Genomic DNA, 20,569 nt, shown 5'->3' with positions numbered 1-20,569 from the left:
CCTCTTGCACTTGGGAGTTAACAAGACGCTTGCCCTGCTTCAGCGTGACTATTACTGGCCGGGAATGGGAAGTGATGTGGTGCATATTCTGAAGGGGTGCGTTGAGTGCGCCAGGCGTAAACCACCGGCCGTGGCAGCTAATCCACCGCTGCAATCTATTCAGGTCTCGCGTACCAACGAGCTCGTTGCACTCGATATTTTGGGGCCCTTCCCAGTCACGCCGAGAGGGAATAAATATTTGTTAGTGGGGGTCGAATACTTTACCCGATGGCCTATGGCGTGGCCTCTCGCTAACCAGTCGGCAGCGGCTGTGACGGATGCCTTCGTCCAGGGCTATGTCCTGGACAAGGGGGCTCCCGAACGCCTGCTGACCGACCAAGGTGAAAATTTTTCGAGTAAATTGTTGCAAGAGGTGTGCGATCTGTTGGGTACCAAGAAGGTGCGTACCTCCCCGTACCACCCGCAGACTGACGGGATGGTGGAGAGACTCCACAAAACCTTGACTTCCATGCTGTGCCAGCAGGTGTGCGAGGCACATGTAGATTGGGACCTGCAGGTCCCGGGAGTCCTTGCCGCGTATAGAATGGCCCCCCATGCAGCTACGGGGTTTTCCCCATTCTATTTGATGTACGGTCGGGAAGCTGACCCGCCAATAGAAACGCAACTTGGCCTGTCCGCTCCACGAACTAATTCTAATTTGGCAGAACATATTAAGTTTAATATTCACAAGCTGACAGAGGCGAGGGAGGCCGCACGGCTTAATTCGCGGGCTCGCCAAATTGCTAATGAACGGTTGCGGGCACGGAAGGTGTCCATGCACGAATGGAAACCAGGTGACAGGGCCTGGCTGCATTGCCCTCAGGCACCCTTGGCTACGTCGCCTAAATTGTTGAGACCGTGGAGGGGACCCGTGGAGGTCGTGCGCGTTGCACGGCCCCAGTGCGTTCAGATAAAGTGGGGAAAGCGCCGTTGGTACGTTCACCCCTCCCGACTGAAACCGTTCTCGCCTCCATATGGCCTCCCCGTGTGTCGTGATGGCCGGGCGTGTGACGTGACCGGCGACCCAGAGGGGGAAATGTCTCTGCCTGATCCACACGTATTTTCGCCTGATCTGCTCCCAGGTGTCTCGGAACTGACAGCTGCCGATCACCGGCGGCCGGATCTCCGCGGCGGGGCCGGCCCCTTCAGGCCCGTTCCGCGCCGTCTGGAGCAACCGGAACCGCCGGACGGTCGTCAGTGTCCCGCCCCATACGATGGACCAGCCAGACGGACTCGCGCCAGGTCGTGCTACTTTGCATGACCTGCCTCGTGAGGAGTCGGGGCAGTTGGAGCGCCTCGTCACTGCGTGTAGTCGCAGGGACGTGGGGCGCGTTCGTTTCGAATTTGCTCGTATCGTGTTATTGTTGACTTTTCGTGTTCATTGTCAATCTGTACATAGTTATTCTTGTTGTTGTTGTTGTTGTGTTATGTTACGGGGCACACTCGGGGGGTTACGGGGTTTTTTTTGTTGGTTGTCGTTTTATCGTCGCGGTTGGTTGTTGTTAGCAGCCGGGCCGGCTGCGAGCTATGTGGGAGGGGGTGATGTAGTGGTGATACGCGCTGGGTGTGTATGTCGTGTGCCAGCGCGTATGTACGGGTGTGTGTGTGGTGACGCGCGCTGACGGGGAGGAGCAGGCGTCAGTGCGCGGGTGGGGGTAGTGCTGCTGATTGGCTGTGTGCCGGTGACGCGCCCAGAGGGAGTGATCGGGTAGCAGCGCGGTGTGATTGGTCGGGGAGTGGAAACACGCGCTGAGCGGAACCGGATCGTAGGGATAGCGCGTGGGGATTGGGTAACTGAGGAGCGGTGCCGACGTTGAGGTCCGCATCCGCTCCATCTCCCGGGAAGAAGGGGTATATAAGGTGATGCACAGAGGAGCAGGGGGCAGAAGTGGAACCATCTAAGAATGAAGACGAAGGTGCAGAGATAGAGCCCGGAGAGGAGAGTAATGGAGAGTAGAGGAGAGTAAGGTATAGTGTGTAGCCAGCGAGAGAGAACGGTCTACACGAGCTGAGTAATGTATAGTGTGTAGCCAGCGAGAGAGAACGGTCTACACGAGCTGAGTAATGTATAGTGTGTAGCCAGCGAGAGAGAACGGTCTACACGAGCTGAGTAATGTATAGTGTGTAGCCAGCGAGAGAGAACGGTCTACACGAGCTGAGTAATGTATAGTGTGTAGCCAGCGAGAGAGAACGGTCTACACGAGCTGAGTAATGTATAGTGTGTAGCCAGCGAGAGAGAACGGTCTACACGAGCCGAGTATGCATACGGTGTAGCCAGCGAGAGAGGAAGGTCTACACGAGCCGAGTATGCATACGGTGTAGCCAGAGAGAGAGATGCAAAGTCTACACGAGGCGAGTGGAGAGTGTAGCAGAGGCGCAGAGTCTACACGAGGCGAGAGAGGAGTGTAGCCGAGGCGCGGAGTCTACACGAGGCACAGAGAGCCAGCAGCACAGAATCCAGAGTCCAGAGAAGCGCATTGTGAAGAAGAGAGGCCACGCGTTGTATTGTTACAAGTCAAGATTTAATAAAAGAAGTGTGTTCCCGTCAAGGAGTTTCCTGCCGTCATTTCAAATACTTCACAGGTATCAATCGAATTGGGTCAATGACACCAGCACACGAATGGTGGGGTCGTTTGGAATGATGTTGCATTGATGAAAGATGAAGTTCTCGACGTTGCATTTCATGAACTTTACATTCAATTGTTATTTTTGGAATTTACAATCTGCATATCTAGCAACAGAGCTTCTCTATCTTCTTGGTTCTTTCGGTAAAGTAACGTAGAAGGGAAATAATAAAATAAAATAAATAAAACATAATAAATTAATTCTCACGACGTTTCGGAGGCAACACAAGCTTCCGTCTTCAGGTGGAACCGTCACAGCACGATAGCTGTATCAAGTAAGAGAAATTTCAAGAAAACAGTCCTTGTATATATGTAGTGTAGTAACTCGGCGGGAGACGACTTCACGGGTAACACACTCTTTATTTTATCAAACTTGGTTACAGGTGACTAACACCTACTTTGTATCTCGGGTGACAAACACCCACTTAGCTACTTGGCGACTAACGCCCACTGAGCTACTCGGATGACCAACATCCACTTAGTACTCGGGTGACAAACACCCACTTAGCTACTTGGCGACTAACGCCCACTGAGCTACTCGGATGACCAACATCCACTTAGCTACTCGCGACTAACGCCACTGGGCTACTCGGATGACCAACATCCACTTAGTACTCGGGTGACAACCACCCACTTAGCTACTTGGCGACTAACGCCCACTGAGCTACTCGGATGACCAACATCCACTTAGCTACTCGGCGACTAACGCCACTGAGCTACTCGGATGACCAACATCCACTTAGCTACTCGGCGACTAACGCCACTGAGCTACTCGGATGACCAACATCCACTTAGCTACTCGGCGACTAACGCCACTGAGCTACTCGGATGCACTAGGTCTTCAGCTCCGTCTTCGGGTCTTCAACTGGGTAACTCTCCCCGAGTGCTCTCGCGCGTCCCCCTTTATACCCCACCTGCGGACGTCGCTGCGAGCACCCACTTATTCGACCAATCGCCGGGCACTGGCTACGATCCTCTTTTCCCACATCTCATCGTGCCTCACCACTCACTCCGCGCCGCCCCGTCATCTGTCACTCCCGGCGCGCGCGTCCACACCACGCCCACAACGCGTGCCCAACCCCGCACCCCGCGCCGCCCCGTGATCCATCACTGTCACAGTCGGCGCACGTCAATACCACCACTACATCACCCCCTACCACATAGCTCGCAGCCGCCCCGGCTGCTATAAAAATATACAAACCCCCCCTGTGTGCCCCGTAACACAACACAACAACAAGAACAACAACTAAGCTAACAACACAACACGACGCGAACACTACCATCCGCAACCCTCAACCAATGCCACCGCGACAATAGAACAATATATACAAACCGGCGAGTGACAATAGCAATGTGTATGCAAAAAAAATAAATGGAAAATTTTTTTTTTTTTTCTTTCGACTCGTGCAGTGTCCCCTTTTCTTCCGAGCGTCCCTACAACGGGACATTACCCCGGCAGAGGGGAACACCGGGCGAGCTCGGTGTAGAGCAAAAAAACCGTCTTCATGAAAATTGTTGAGACCTAGCCCGAGTCCGCCTTGCCGGTCCGTCGTACGGCACCAGACGCGGTTGAACGTCCGGTGGTGCCGGCGGTTCAGGGAGACATCGGCCAGGCATCGAGGACTCGTGCGTGCCCCGGGGTTCAGGCTCTCGACGGTCAGCAGCCGTCAAGCCCGAGGCACCTGGGGGTGGGTCAGGTGGAGACACGTGAGGATCAGCCTGCGACACCTCCCTCCCCGAGTCGACGGTCACATCACACGCCCGGTCGTCACGGCACAGAACGGGGTCACACGGTGCCGCATAGGGCTTCAGTCGGGAGGGGTGCACATACCAACGGCGTTTCCCCCATTTAATCTGTATACTCTGGGGTCGTGCAACCCGCACAATTTCCACCGGTCCCCTCCAAGGTCTCAACAACTTGGGGGACGTAGCCAACGGTGCATGTGGACAATGCAGCCAGGCCTTATCGCCTGGTTTCCAATCATGCGTATGCACCCTCCGCTCATGCAATTTCTCGTTTGCAATTTGCCGCGACCGCGAATTCAACCTTGCCGCCTCCCGCGCTTCAGTCAATTTGGCGATATTAAATTTGATGTGGTCTGCCAATTTAGATTTTGCACGTGGCTGGGAAATCCCCAGTTGGACGTCCATGGCCGGATCGGCCTCCCGCCCATACATAAGAAAAAATGGGGAAAACCCCGTCGCCGCATGAGGGGCCATTCGATAGGCCGCGAGTACCCCCGGCACCTGTAAGTCCCAATCAACCTGATCGTCGCAGACCTGTTGGCACAACATAGACGTAATCGTCCTGTTCAGACGCTCAACCATCCCGTCAGTCTGCGGGTGGTAGGGGGAAGTACGCACTTTCTTTGTACCCAACAGGTCGCACACCTCGCGCAACAAAACGCTCGAAAAATTCTTCCCTTGATCCGTCAGCAAGCGTTCGGGGGCGCCCTTGTCCAACACATAACCCTGGACAAAGGCGTCCGCCACCGCCGCAGCCGACTGGTTGGCGAGCGGCCATGCCATAGGCCATCGGGTGAAGTATTCCACGCCAACCAGCAGGAACCTATTTCCCCTTGGTGTAACCGGAAAGGGCCCCAAGATGTCCAACGCTACCAATTCGTTTATACGCGAAACCTGAATGGATTGCAGCGGTGGATTAGCTGCCAATGGTGGCGGTTTCCTTTTGGCGCACCCCACTTCTGACACCAGTTGTAGTGTAGTAACTCGGCGGGAGACGACTTCACGGGTAACACACTCTTTATTTTATCAAACTTGGTTACAGGTGACTAACACCTACTTTGTATCTCGGGTGACAAACACCCACTTAGCTACTTGGCGACTAACGCCCACTGAGCTACTCGGATGACCAACATCCACTTAGTACTCGGGTGACAAACACCCACTTAGCTACTTGGCGACTAACGCCCACTGAGCTACTCGGATGACCAACATCCACTTAGCTACTCGGCGACTAACGCCACTGGGCTACTCGGATGACCAACATCCACTTAGTACTCGGGTGACAACCACCCACTTAGCTACTTGGCGACTAACGCCCACTGAGCTACTCGGATGACCAACATCCACTTAGCTACTCGGCGACTAACGCCACTGAGCTACTCGGATGACCAACATCCACTTAGCTACTCGGCGACTAACGCCACTGAGCTACTCGGATGACCAACATCCACTTAGCTACTCGGCGACTAACGCCACTGAGCTACTCGGATGCACTAGGTCTTCAGCTCCGTCTTCGGGTCTTCAACTGGGTAACTCTCCCCGAGTGCTCTCGCGCGTCCCCCTTTATACCCCACCTGCGGACGTCGCTGCGAGCACCCACTTATTCGACCAATCGCCGGGCGCTGGCTACGATCCTCTTTTCCCACATCTCATCGTGCCTCACCACTCACTCCGCGCCGCCCCGTCATCTGTCACTCCCGGCGCGCGCGTCCACACCACGCCCACAACGCGTGCCCAACCCCGCACCCCGCGCCGCCCCGTGATCCATCACTGTCACAGTCGGCGCACGTCAATACCACCACTACATATATATACTGGTTGAGGGTGGGAGGATATTATTATTGTGAGGTTCGATGCGGCTGAAACACGCTGTTAGGAATGAGCCTTTGTTGTGTAGGCTGGTTGAACTCGGAGGTTCCAAGAGTTTGCATATCAAGATGAATTTAGCATATTTATGGGAAATGCAGATATGGGATTAGTCATTACTTGTGGAATCTGGCAATTGAGCTTAATCCTGAATACGTATATTCATGTCACCGCATAATTCACGTTAATTTGCTAATATTCACCCTGCAATGTGCTGCAAACTGCTGCCTGTTCAAAGGCGTTACCAGGCAGATGCAGACTGTAGTATTAAAATTGTGATTTGGACTTTGAGGTGCAGGTTTATACCATGCTGACTTTGTTTTATAAAAATATTGAAGCACTTGTGTTGATATGAGCGCGTCAGAACAATCAAGGTGATTTGTTTAATTTAATCCACGAAAATTATTACGATTGCTGTCATACACTTTTAATGATAATCGAAATGGTATCGCTTGTAAGCGTGTGTGTATTTACACTGCAGTGTAAGTACACTTGGGGAGCGGTAGTGTAGCTGTTTGTATGCACAAAGCGGTGTGTATGCACATTCGTCTATGCATATACACTGCTATGTCCTCTCGTGTGTGGGTGTGTGTTGGGTACAAAGAATTGAGGGCAACGTGGTGATGAATGCGGCACCACAACAGGGAACTACAGGGATGAGACTCCCCGCTCGTGGTGCTAAATTAATGAAAACAGCGCCACTGAGCGGACAGAACCCCGCCCCTACAGCTCGTGCGTGTGACGTCATGAGTGTGACGTTATGAGTGTGATCAGCGGACAGCCACGATGCTGCCAGGTGAGGGTCAACTTGTGTGCTGGAGATGCTTCACCTGAAACTCGCCTCCACACGTGTTCGCTATGAACATTGTAGCAAAAAGGGACGATTAGTCATCTTTAACATGTCAGGTCTTTATTGTTCTGCAAGCAAATTAAAGTTAAAACTCGTAGAGACACATGCACACTCGTGTGTGAATGCACACCGCTGTATAGACAGTCGTGTTTATAAGCACACTTGTGTGTGTGTGTGTACTCGTCCGTGTTTTTTAAGGAAGGATATGGTTGAAATAACGTACGATCAGTCATCTTTAAAAACAATTCAGGTCTTTATTAATCTGCAAGAAAATTCACGTTAACACTCGTATCGAAATCTTTATTAAAACGCTTGCTCAAACAGGAAGGGACTAGGCAAATTATTTCCCAATAGGAATTCAACAGTTAAAACATATTCTTAAAATCTAACACGTAAACGTCTATTTCCCCATTGACGTCCTTTTCGACTGAAACCATTCGTCCAGAAGTCCAAGCCATCAAACGCAAAAACATCGAACGTGCAATCTACGCACACTCTGAAACCTATTATTAAAGATATTTATTACACAATGAAAAAATAAAATAAAGAACATGTTTAAAATATTGAGCAAAGTTGTGATCACAGTTTTTCTCCAACTTTAGCTCAACAAAACCACTTAACCACGAGAGTAAAATTAGAAATTGAACCACCACACAACCACTGCGCATCACACCACATCAACAAGTAATCCGATAGGACTACAAAGCACCACCTTAACGTGACGAAGTCTAGAATACACTTTAACACGCAATTAGCTGTGAGAAGATGACATGGCACCTTCTACCATAAACACCACACATTTACCAGTCCCGATGATACAACCACCAGACGAAGCAACGCATCTATAGAAATATAACATTGTTGTCATCCTGAAATAAGTGAACACTTCTGGAACTTAAAAGGAAAACGTTCATCTGAACACACTATAGAGCATTCACAACAACACTCCAGCTCGGTGTACTGGAAATCACTGAACAAATATATCTTAGAGACGCGAATATACACAATGCAACAGTTAACAGATGTACTCAATACGCTTGAGTCTCCAGCCACTCCATTCCATCCAGCCATCTCTCAGGATCGTCCTGCAAAGGTTAGAAAGATGCATTTTTATCAGGACTCATTGCAGCACTTTAAATTCTACATTTTGATTTCAATTCCCTATCATTGCGGATCTTCTGGTGCTTGTTTCGGGGTGATGACCGTGAACATGTCCTCTCCCTCGTAGAGCAATTAAATGGCTTCTCGCCCGAGTGTGTTTTCTGGTGACTGTTTAGAGTTGATTTCTCTGCAAATGCCTTCAAACAAACAGAGCACTTGAATGGCTTCACGCCCGTGTGTGTTTTCTGGTGCCTGTGAAGATATGACTTCCATGAAAATGCCTTCAAACAAACAGAGCAATTGAACGGCTTCTGGCCCGTGTGTGCGTGGCGTTGTGGAGAGTTTATCTGCTCCATGTGACTGATTCTTCAGAGCAGAGTAACAGTCGCGCGTGTTGTTGAGAGTTAAAGGCACCCTCTAAGCTGCGTGGATGTCTGTCTCAAATCGCCAAAAAGCAAACTCTCACTAACGTCTAACCGACACACAGTAACGTCTCGTAAGTCGGGCAACACGCGACTACCAGTTTATCAACTAACGAATACACTTACTTGTTGATGCACGGCGTGTCGATGTCCCTGTAACCCGTCTGAAGAGATCGCCACGAACTCTCCCAGTCGCAAGGCAATCGGGCTCGCCCAGCTGGGTTTCGCAAGAGAAGGGTAATCTGCAGAGAGTGGAGTCGAGCGTCTATCCACAGCGAAATCCCTCTCGAAATGGTCTTGAGGTCTGAATTTAAGCCCATTATAACTCCCCTCTAGCATCCAAATTCTTTGTTCTCGTCTTGGCCTATCATGGACTTTGCATTCAAATGTTAATTTTTACATTAACAATCCGCATATGTAGCAACATAGCTTAGCGAATCAGTCCATTGTAATTTTACCTTAATACGTATGTACATCCTACTGCGTAATTGTACACTTCTGTTTGAAAAATTACATACATCTCCATGCATAATTCCGTGCTTCCTGTGAATTTGCTAATATTCACCCGACAATGTCCTCTAAACTGCAGGGATTCATCTTCATGGTTCTTTCGGTAAAGTCACGTTGAAGGGAAGTAATAAAATAATAAAAATAAAACATAATAAAATAATTCTCACGACGGAAGAGATGGAGGACGAGACAAAGGAGCATGTGGAGGAGGTGCAGGTGGTGGAGGTGGTGATGCAGGCTCGTGAAGGACGCTACTGGGCAGTTGGAGGCAGTCGCCCTCCAACAACAACGGAGGGCAGAGGAGCGACGCTCACAACAACGAGCGGAGCGCCGGGTGGCTAAAGCACAGCAAGTTGGTACAGTAGGGGGCACAGGTGGTGCATCAGCCAGTCATCTCGGTCAGTCGACCCGTGGCACCTGCTGGGTCTGCCCCGTAACCTCCTGCCAGCGGGCGTTCGACACTTCACGTTGTAGCATCAAGGTGCACTTGGCCTGGCACAAGCGTCGTGGTGACGTCACCGCCACTTAGTGGCGAATGGCGGTTATTGTTGTTGTTGTTGATGCAGGGAAAGAAGAGGAAGCGAGGGGGCCTTGCTCGCGTGGCGAGAGCGATCACCTCACTCCTCCGCCGCGTGCTGCTCTGTGGTGTCATGTCCACCACACAGTAGGGGTGGTTGTTGTGGTCGTGGATCGCTGCCAACCATGACCACTATCACCAGACTACCCACCCACCCCGTGACACATCCCAGGCACACACCCACACACCCCGTGATACACGTCACACACACACACCACATGGTTCCCCCCCGGAGAGACGGTGCCACTGGGACCACAGCTGTGGAAGGAATCTGAGCAGCAGATGCCAGGACTCCAGTGGAGAACGACTGCTATCAAGACGCCTCACACAACAAACACACACGGGACTAGCCTAAAAAAACTAGCCGGCCCCATCTTGGACTAATAGGTGCAAGTTAATACTGTTCTGAACCTGTTTAATAAACAAATTTAAGGACACTCGTGTTGAGCATAGCGCTTTTAGCAAACGAGTGTGTTTTGTTATAATTTCTGTCATAAACTTTGAATAATCATCTGAATGGTTTAGCTTGAAAGCGTGGTTTATAATAACGTTACGCAAAAAAAACAATCGTCATCTTCTAGTCTGTAACATACGACCTTCGGTGTGTATATACACCAGTGTGTATGTGTTCAATATTTTGCACGTGTTTTAAAATTTGTGACGAGTTTTTTTGCTAATTGCATTGAGTTTTGAGGGGTTACCAGCCCCTCGCAATCGTCCAAAGACCTCGTGGGCCGCTGTGGTGGCTACGAGCCTTCCTTCCGGGACATTGCTCACATCCACCACAGCGTTACCGTCCAACACCGTCAATGAAAGAAGGGGGTTGTTTTTGCAAAACTTTACTCGTGGCAGGGGATTGATAAACAACAGGGATTGCCTCCTTCTGATAAACAAAAAACGAATGAAGGGGGCGTGGGAGCGTGGCGTAAGGTGTGGAAAGCTGTAAGTCACAGGTATCAATCGAATTGGGTCAATGACACCAGCACACGAATGGTGGGGTCGTTTGGAATGATGTTGCATTGATGAAAGATGAAGTTCTCCGACGTTGCATTTCATGAACTTTACATTCAATTGTCATTTTTTGAAATTACAATCTGCATATCTAGAAACAGAGTTTCTCTATCTTCTTGGTTCTTTCGGTAAAGTCACGTAGAAGGGAAATAATAAAATAATAAAAATACTTTTCGATTTCAAGCTTTCGTGACTGCAGGGATTCATCTTCTTGGTTCTTTTGGTAAAGTCTCGTCGAAGGGAAATAATAAAATAATAAAAATAACGAAAATAAAACACAAGCTTCCGTCTTCAGGAGGAACCGTCACAGCACGATTGCTGTATCAAGTAAGAGAAATTCCAAAAAAAACCGTCCTTGTATATATACTGGTTGAGGGTGGGAGGATAGTATTATTATTGTGAGGTTCGGTGTGGATGAAACACGCTGTTAGGAATGAGCCTTTGTTGTGTTGAATGTTTGAACTCGGAGGTTCCAAGAGTTTGCATATCAAGAGGAATTTAGCATATTTATGGGAAATGCAGATATGGGATTAGTCATGACTTGTGGAATCTGGCTATTGAGCTTAATCCTGAATACGTATATTCATCTCACCGCATAATTCGCGTTAATTTGCTAATATTCACCCTGCAATGTGCTGCAAACTGCTGTCTGTTCAAAGGCGTTACCAGGCAAATGCAGTATTAAAATTGTGATTTGGACTTTGAGGTGCAAGTTTATACCGTGCTGACTTTGTTTTATAAAAAATATTGAAGTACTTGTGTTGATATGAGCGCGTCAGAACAATCAAGGTGATTTGTTTAATTTAATCCACGAAAATTATTACGATTGCTGTCATATACTTTTAATGATAATCGAAATGGTATCGCTCGTAAGCGTGTGTGTATTTACACTGCTGTGTAAGTACACTTGACTTTGACTCGTTTGTGTGTACACGTGTTTGTTGTAAGTATTGTACAGTTAACGAACGCTCAGATAACTTAAAAAAATCAGATTTTTATTCATCTGCAAAAAAAATATTAAGGTTAATATTGATGTGCATATACACTCGCGTGTGTATGTACACTGCATTGTATGTCTGTATGTACACCGCTGTACATGCACACTTATGTGTGTATGCACACCGCTGTATATATAGTGGTGCTTGGATGCAGACTCGTGTGTGCATGTCTACTCGTCCGTGTTGTTTAAAGGAAGGATATGGTAACAATAACGTACTATCAAATTTCGAATTAAAGCTTTCGTGACTGCAGGGATTCATCTTCTTGGTTCTTTCGGTAAAGTCACGTAGAAGGGAGATAATAAAACAATAAAATAATACAATTCTCACGACGTTTCGGCCACAACGCAAGCAGCCGTCCTCAGGTGAAGAACAGGTCTGTCGGAAAGACGCTGAGAATCACTATCAGTCATCTTTAAAAACAAATCAGGTTTTTACTAATCTGCAATATTATTGACGTTAAAACTCGTATCGAAATCTTTATTAATATTAGTTTGGTCAAACAGTTAAGGAACGAGACTTTGCATCTTCTTATTTTTTTCGGTAAAGTCACGTAGAAGGTAAATAATAAATTAATAAAAATAAAACATGCTAAAATCATTCTCACGACGTTTCGGCTACAACGCAAGCAGCCGTCCTGGGTTGGAGGTGGGGAAGGTGCGGCTGAAACACGTTGTTAGGAATGAGCCTTTGTTGTGTAGACTGATTGAACTCGGAGGTTCCAAGAGTTTTCATATCAAGAGGAATTTAGCATATTTATGGGAAATGCAGATATGGGATTAGTCATTACTTGTGGAATCTGGCTATTGAGCTTAATCCTGATTACATATATTGATCTCACCGCATAATTCGCGTTAATTTGCTAATATTCACCCTGCAATGTGCTGCAAACTGCTACCAGTTCAAAGGTGTTACCAGGGAAATGCAGTATTACAATTGTGATTTGGACTTTGAGGTGCAAGTTTTTACCGTGCTGACTTTGTTTTATAAAAAATATTGACGTACTTGTGTTGATATGTGCGCGTCAGAACAATCAAGGTGATTTGTTTAATTTAATCCACGAAAATCATTACGATTGCTGTCATACACTTTTATTGATAATCGAAATGGAATCGCTTGTAAGCGTGTGTGTATTTACACTGCTGTGTAAGTACACTTGGGGAGCGATAGTGTAGCTGTTAGTATGTACAAAGCGATGTGTATGCACATTCGTCTATGTATATACACTGCTATGTCCACTCGTGTGTGGGTGTGTGTTTCGTACAAAGAATTGAGGGCAACGTGGTGATGAATGCGGCACCACAACAGGGAACTACAGGGATGAGACTCCCCGCTCGTGGTGCTAAATTAATGAAAACAGCGCCACTGAGCGGACAGAGCCCCGCCCCTACAGCTCGTGCGTGTGACGTCATGAGTGTGACGTCATGAGTGTGATCAGCGGACAGCCACGATGCTGCCAGGTGAGGGTAAACTTGTGTGCTGGAGATGCTTCACCTGAAACTCGTGTTTTTTTAAGGAAGGATATGGTTGATATAACGTACGATCAGTCATCTTTAAAAACAATTCAGGTCTTTATTAATCTGCAAGAAAATTCACGTTAACACTCGTATCGAAATCGTTATTAATACGCATGCTCAAATAGGAAGGAACTGGGCAAATTATTTCCCAATAGGAATTCAACAGTTAAAACATATTCTTATAATCTAACAAGTAAACGTCGATTTCCCCATTGACGTCCTTTTCGACTGAAGCCATTCGTCCAGAAGTCCAAGCCATCAAACACAAGAACAACGAACGTGCAATCCACGCACACTCTGAAACTAATTATTTTAAGTTATTTTGTTTATTACACAATGATAAAACATTTTTAAGAACATCTTCTTGGTTCTTTCAGTAAAGTCACGTAGAATGGAAATAATAAATAAATAAAATAATAATATTTTATTATTTCCATTATATGTGACTTTACCGAAAGAACCAATAAGATGAATCCCTGCAGTCACGAAAGCTTTAAATCGAAAATTAAAGAACATGTTTAAAATATTGAGCAAAGTTGTGATCACAGTATTTCTCCAACTTTAGCTCAACAAAACCACTTAACCACGAGAGTAAAATTAGAAATTTAACCACCACACAACCACTGGGCATCACACCACATCAACAAGTAGTCCGATAGGACTACAAAGCACCACCTGAACGTGACGAAGTCTAGAATAAACTTTAACACGCAATTAGCTGTGAGAAGACGACATGGCACCTTCTACCATAAACACCACACATTTACCAGTCCCGATGATACAACCACCAGACGAAGCAACGCATCTATAGAAGTATAACATTGTTGTCATCCTGAAATAAGTGAACACTTCTGGAACTTAAAAGGAATACGTTCATCTGAACACATTATAGAGCATTCACAACATCACTCGAGCTCGGAGTACTGGAAATCACAGAAAAAAAACATCTAAGAGACACGAATATACACAATGCAACAGTTAACAGATGTACTCAATACGTTTGAGTTTCCAGCCACTCCACTACACCCAGCCATCTCTTCAGATCCAACTTCATGTGGTCAAAAGAGGAATTTCCTTTAGAACTCATTACATCACTTTCGAATTCAGCTTTTTATTCCTGATGACTTGTGAAGTGTTTTCTAACCGTGAAAATGCTTCAAACACACAGAGCAATCAAACATATTTGTTCAAATGATCACACTAGCTTGGAGTACTGCTGAAAATCACTGATTAAAAAAGAGTTGTACGTTTTTAATTGATCTTACAGAGATACAGACATGCACGTTCCAGGACTTCAACAGCTAAAAGAAGTGCTCGAAACGTTGATGTTCCAGCCACTCCAGCAGCCATTTTTGAGTATCCAACTGCATGGGGTCGAAAGTGGAATTGTCTTCAGCGCTGATTACATCCACTACATCGAGCCATCTCTCAGGATCCAACTGCATGCCACCCGGCGCTCCGCTCGTTGTTGTGAGCGTCGCTCCTCCGCCCTCCGTTGTTGTTGGAGGGCGACTGCCTCCAACTGCCCAGTAGCGTCCTTCACGAGCCTGCATCACCACCTCCACCACCTGCACCTCCTCCACCTCCTCCTTTGTCTCGTCCTCCATCTCTTCCGTCGTGAGAATTATTTTATTATGTTATATTTTTATTATTTTATTACTTCCCTTCTACGTGACTTTACCGGAAGAACCATGAAGATGAATCCCGGCAGTTTAGAAGACATTGTCGGGTGAATATTAGCAAATTCACAGGAAGCACGGAATTATGCATGGAGATGTATGTAATTATTCAAACAGAAGTGTACAATTACGTAGTATAATGTACATACGTATTAAGGTTAAATTACAATGGCCAGATTCGCTAAGCTATGTTGCTACATATGCGGATTGTTAATGTAAAAATTTACAATTGAATGCAAAGTCCATGATAGGTCAGGACGAGAACAAAGGATTTGGATGCTAGAGGGGAGTTATAAGGGGCTTAAATTTAGGCCTCAAGACCATTTCAAGAGGGATTTCACTGAGGATAGACGCTCGACTCCTCTCTCTGCAGATTACCCTTCTCCTGCGAGACCCAGCCTGGCGAGCCCGATTGCCTGGCGACTGGGAGAGTTCGTGGCGATCTCTTCAGACGGGTTACAGGGACATCGACACGCTGTGCATCAACAAGTAAGTGTCTTCGTTAGTGGATAATCGCGTGTGTAGTTCGACTTACGTAACGTTACTGTCTCGGTTAGACGTTAGTGAGAGTTTGTTTCTTGGCGATTTGAGACAGACATCCACGCAGCTTAGAGGGTGCCTTTAACTTTCAACAACAACCGCGACTGTTACTCTGTTCTGAAGAATCAGTCAAATGGAGCAGATACACTCTCCACAGCGCCACGCACACACGGGCGAGAAGCCGTTCAATTGCTCTGTTTGTTTGCAGGCATTTGCATTGAAGTCATCTCTTCACAGGCACCAGAAAACACACACGAACGAGAAGCCATTCAAATGCTCTGTGTGTGGGAAGGCATTTTCACGGAAAACAATTCTACACAATCACCAGAAAACACACACGGGCGAGAAGCCGTTCAAGTGCTCTATTTGTGGGAAGGCATTTTCACAGAAATCAAATCTTAACACTCACCAGAAAACACACACGGGCGAGAAGCTATTCAATTGCGCTGTGTGTGGGAAGGCATTTTCACAGAAATCACATCTTAACAAACACCAGAAAACACACACGGGCAAGAAGCCATTCAGATGCTCTGTTTGTGGGAAGGCATTTTCACAGAAATCAAATCTTAACACTCACCAGAAAACACACACGGGCGAGAAGCCATTCAATTGCTCGGTGTGTGGGAAGGCATTTGCGGAGAAATCAACTCTTAACAGACACCAGAAGACACACGAACGAGAAGCTATTCAATTGCGCTGTGTGTGGGAAGGCATTTTCACAGAAATCATATCTTAACAAACACCAGAAAACACACACGAACGAGAAGCTATTCAATTGCGCTGTGTGCGGGAAGGCATTTTCACGGAAATAAAATCTTCATAGTCACCAGAAAACACACTCGGGCGAGAAGCCATTCAAGTGCTCTCTTTGTGGGAATGCATTTGCGTGGAAGTCAGCTCTTAACACTCAGAAGAAAACACACTCGGGCTAGAAGCCATTTCATTGCTCTACGAGGGAGAGGACATGTTCACGGTCATCACCCCGAAACAAGCACCAGAAGATCCGCAATGATAGGGAAGTGAAATCAAAAGGTGAAATTCAAAGTGCTGCAATGAGTCCTGAAAAAATTGCATCTTTCGACCCCATGCAGTTGGATCCTGAGAGATGGCTAGATGTAGTGGATGTAATCAGCGCTGAAGACAATTCCAATTTCGACCCCATGCAGTTGGATACTCAAAAATGGCTGCTGGAGTGGCTGGAACATCAAAGTTTTGAGCACTTCTTTTAGCTGTTGAAGTCCTGGAACGTGCATGTCTGTATCTCTGTAAGATCAATTAATAACGTACAACTCTTTTTTAATCAGTGATTTGCAGCAGTACTCCAAGCTAGTGTGATCATTTGAACAAATATGTTTGATTGCTCTGTGTGTTTGAAGCATTTTGACGGTAAGAAAAAACACTACACAAGTCATCAGGAATAAAAAGCTGAATTCGAAAGTGATGTAATGAGTTCTAAAGGAAATTCCTCTTTTGACCCCATGAAGTTGGATCCGGAGAGATGGCTGGATGTAGTGGAGTGGCTGAAGACTCAAACGTATTGCCCTGTGTATATTCGTGTCTCTTAGATATATTTTTTCAGTGATTCCCAGTACTCCGAGCTAGAGTGATGTTGTGAATGCTTTATAATGTGTTCAGATGAAAGCCTTCCTTTTAAGTTTCAGAAGTGTTCACTTATTTTAGGATGACAACAATGTTATACTTGTATAGATGCGTTGCTTCGTCTGGTGGTTGTATCATCGGGACTGGTAAATGTGTGGTGTTTATGGTAGCAGGTGCCATGTCATCTTCTCACAGCTAATTGCGTGTTAAAGTTTATTCTAGACTTCGTCACGTTAAGGTGGTGCTTTGTAGTCCTATCGGACTACTTGTTGATGTGTTGTGAAGCGCAGTGGTTGTGTGGTGGTTCAATTTCTAATTTGACTCTCGTGGTTAAGTGGTTTTGTTGAGCTAAAGTTGGAGAAATACTGTGATCACAACTTTGCTCAATATTTTGAACATGTTCTTTAATTTTCGATTTAAAGCTTTCGTGACTGCAGGGATTCATCTTCTTGGTTCTTTCGGTAAAGTCTCGTAGAAGTAAGAGAAATTCCAAGAAAACAGTCCTTGTATATATACTGGTAGAGTTTGGGACGATATTATTATTGTGAGGTTCGATGCGGCTGAAACACGCTGTGAGGAATGAGCCTTTGTTGTGTAGGCTGGTTGAACTCGGAGGTTCCAAGAGTTTGCATATCAAGAGGAATTTAGCATATTTATGGGAAATGCAGATATGGGATTAGTCATTACTTGTGGAATCTGGCTGTTGAGCTTAATCCTGAATACGCATATTCATCTCACCGCATAATTCGCGTTGATTTGCTAATATTCACCCTGCAATGTGCTGCAAACTGCTGCCAGTTCAAAGGCGTTACCAGGGAAATGCAGACTGAAGTATTAAAATTGTGATTTGGACTAAGAGGTGCAAATTTATACTGTACTGACGTTGTTTTCTAAATATATTTAAGGACACTCGTGTTGAGCGGGGTGCTTCTAGAAAACGATTGTGTTATATCATTATTTATTTAATAAACTTTGAATAATCATCTGAATGTTAAAGCTTGTAAGCATGTTTCTTTTTTTAAATGTCCATATTAGAGGTTTTTGGGTTAGATCGCGTAAATATATAAATGTGTCGTTGAAACCCGCCACCACCCTACACAGCCAACTAGTAAGGGTTGTCACGTAAACAGAACGTGGAAATGCGTCACTAGTACAGCACTAACCGGTGTGTTGGAGAGCCAAGCCACAACATTTACAATCTGAGTACGACGTTTCGCCAGTAATTACAACTAGCTTCATCAGGCGACAGACAGATTTGTGAAGTCTTACTGTTTTGTTAGGGAACCGGTTCCCATACGAAGTCTATGGGGCAATGTTAAGAGATAGGGAACCGGTTCCCATAGGAAGTCTATCGGGCAATGTTCAGAGATAGGGAACCGGTTCCCATACAAAGTCTATGGGACAATGTTAAGAGATAGGGAACCGGTTCCCATAGAAAGTCTATGGGGCAATGTTCAGAGATAGGGAACCGGTTCCCATACAAAGTCTATGGGACAATGTTAAGAGATAGGGAACCGGTTCCCATAGAAAGTCTATGGGGCAATGTTAAGAGATAGGGAACCGGTTCCCATAGAAAGTCAATGGGGCAATGTTAAGCGATAGGGAACCGGTTCTCATACGAAGTCTATGTGACAATGTTAAGAGATAGGGAACCGGTTCCCATAGGAAGTCTATGGGGCAATGTTAAGAGATAGGGAACCGGTTCCCATAGGAAGTCTATGGGGCAATGTTAAGAGATAGGGAACCGGTTCCCATAGGAAGTCTATCGGACAATGTTCAGAGATAGGGAACCGGTTCCCATACAAAGTCTATGGGACAATGTTAAGAGATAAGGAACCGGTTCCCATAGAAAGTCTATGGGGCAATGTTAAGAGATAGGGAACCGGTTCCCATAGAAAGTCAATGGGGCAATGTTAAGAGATAGGGAACCGGTTCCCATACGAAGTCTATGGGACAATGTTAAGAGATAGGGAACCGGTTCCCATAGGAAGTCTATGGGGCAATGTTAAGAGATAGGGAACCGGTTCCCATAGGAAGTCTATGGGGCAATGTTAAGAGATAGGAGACCGGTTTAAAACTAAACAAACTAAATTATATAGAAGCGTAGATGTGTTGACCACGCAGCTGCGCTCTTGCACAATGTGGGGGTGGGGGGGGGGCGGATTACTGAGGCAACGTACATTATGCGTGTGCATTATGCGAGCCCTTTGAACGTGTCCTTCCTGTCTATTGTGTTTATTAAAATAGCCCTACCAATGGTAATCCCTGTTGAAGTACGCTGCCCTTTGTGAGTATGCATTCATCTAATGTATAATTTTAACGATACATTCATATACTTCGGCTATCTAACCCCAAAACCTCTATTTTGGATGATACTGGTCCCGAAATGCGACGTGTTAAACTCGAGTGTATGTGTCTTCTTGGTTCTTTCGGTAAAGTCACGTAGAATGGAAACAATAAAAAGAATAAAATAAAACATGATAAAATAATATAATGTTTTATTTTATTATTTTTATTGTTTCCATTCTACGTGACTTTACCGAAAGAACCAAGAAGATGAATCCCTGCAGTCACGAAAGCTTTAAATCGAGTGTATGTGTTTAATATTTTGTACGTGTTTTTTATGGTAATTTTATTGAATATGGAGAGGTTACCAGCGCCTCGCACACGTCCAGAGACCTCGTGGGCCTCTGTGGTGGCTACGAGCCTTCCCTCCAGGGCATTGCTCACATCCACCACAGCGTTACCGTCCGGCACCGCCGATGAGGTAGCGGATTATTTTTATGGAACTTTACTCGTGGCAGGGGAATACCAAACAACAGGGCGCTCTTCTTCAGAGAAAAACAAACGAATCAAGGGGACGTGGGAGCGTGGCGTAAGGTGTGGAAAGCTTTAAGCGCCAGACTACCGTGGGCTCACCTCGCAATCAACGGGAGTCGAGGAGTGGTGGTTGCTCATGCATCCACCGAAGATGCATATAAGTCGAGTTAGATTCCTTCTATGTCCTCCTACATTATAATCCAACTATACTCAGATGTATGCATATGTATGCATATATTTAATTTCTAAACTAGGGACGGATATGCGAACTGGGGGTGCGGGATTAGAATTGCACTATAATTATTGTGGTCGCATTATAATTTGCTGAATGTGCAATCTCAATGGATTGGAATAGCTATTTAACCGCACCATCCTAATCAAAACTCGTTGAGTATATTTATTGTTCCAATTGTAAGCATTCGTTTCTCTGTTAGATCACGTAACATGTTGCGGATGGGGGGAAGGGGGCATTGCGTCGTGACAACGTCCAACTCGCCCCACCCCGCCCCCCTAACCCCCCTCGTCCACGCCCCGCCCACTTCGCCCCCCCCCCCCGCCTTTTAAAGCGGTGCTCCATTTTGATTTCTTTCTCATTCAATGGCCGCCGCCGCTGCTGCTGTTGCAAATGCGGATTTCACTGCGGCTACACGAGTGATGTAAGTTTATTTTA

General features: G+C 46.3%; 1 protein-coding gene across 1 annotated transcript in view; it reads left to right on the top strand.

Annotated features, from left to right (window-relative positions):
- Positions 1-20,569, top strand: part of LOC144738291 (uncharacterized) — a 121,175-nt gene that overhangs the window by 76,371 nt on the left and 24,235 nt on the right. Inside the window, exon 2 of the mRNA XM_078621298.1 lies at positions 15,773-16,108. Within this exon, the coding sequence (XP_078477424.1) occupies positions 15,773-16,108 (336 nt within the window). The remainder of the gene's footprint in view (positions 1-15,772; positions 16,109-20,569) is intronic.

Source organism: Lampetra planeri, chromosome 81 (genome assembly GCF_965212315.1).
Source record: "Lampetra planeri chromosome 81, kcLamPlan1.2.h2, whole genome shotgun sequence".
Lineage (NCBI taxonomy): Eukaryota > Metazoa > Chordata > Hyperoartia > Petromyzontiformes > Petromyzontidae > Lampetra > Lampetra planeri.
The sequence above is the reverse complement of the archived record's forward strand: the minus strand, read 5'-3'. Positions and strand labels throughout refer to the sequence as shown.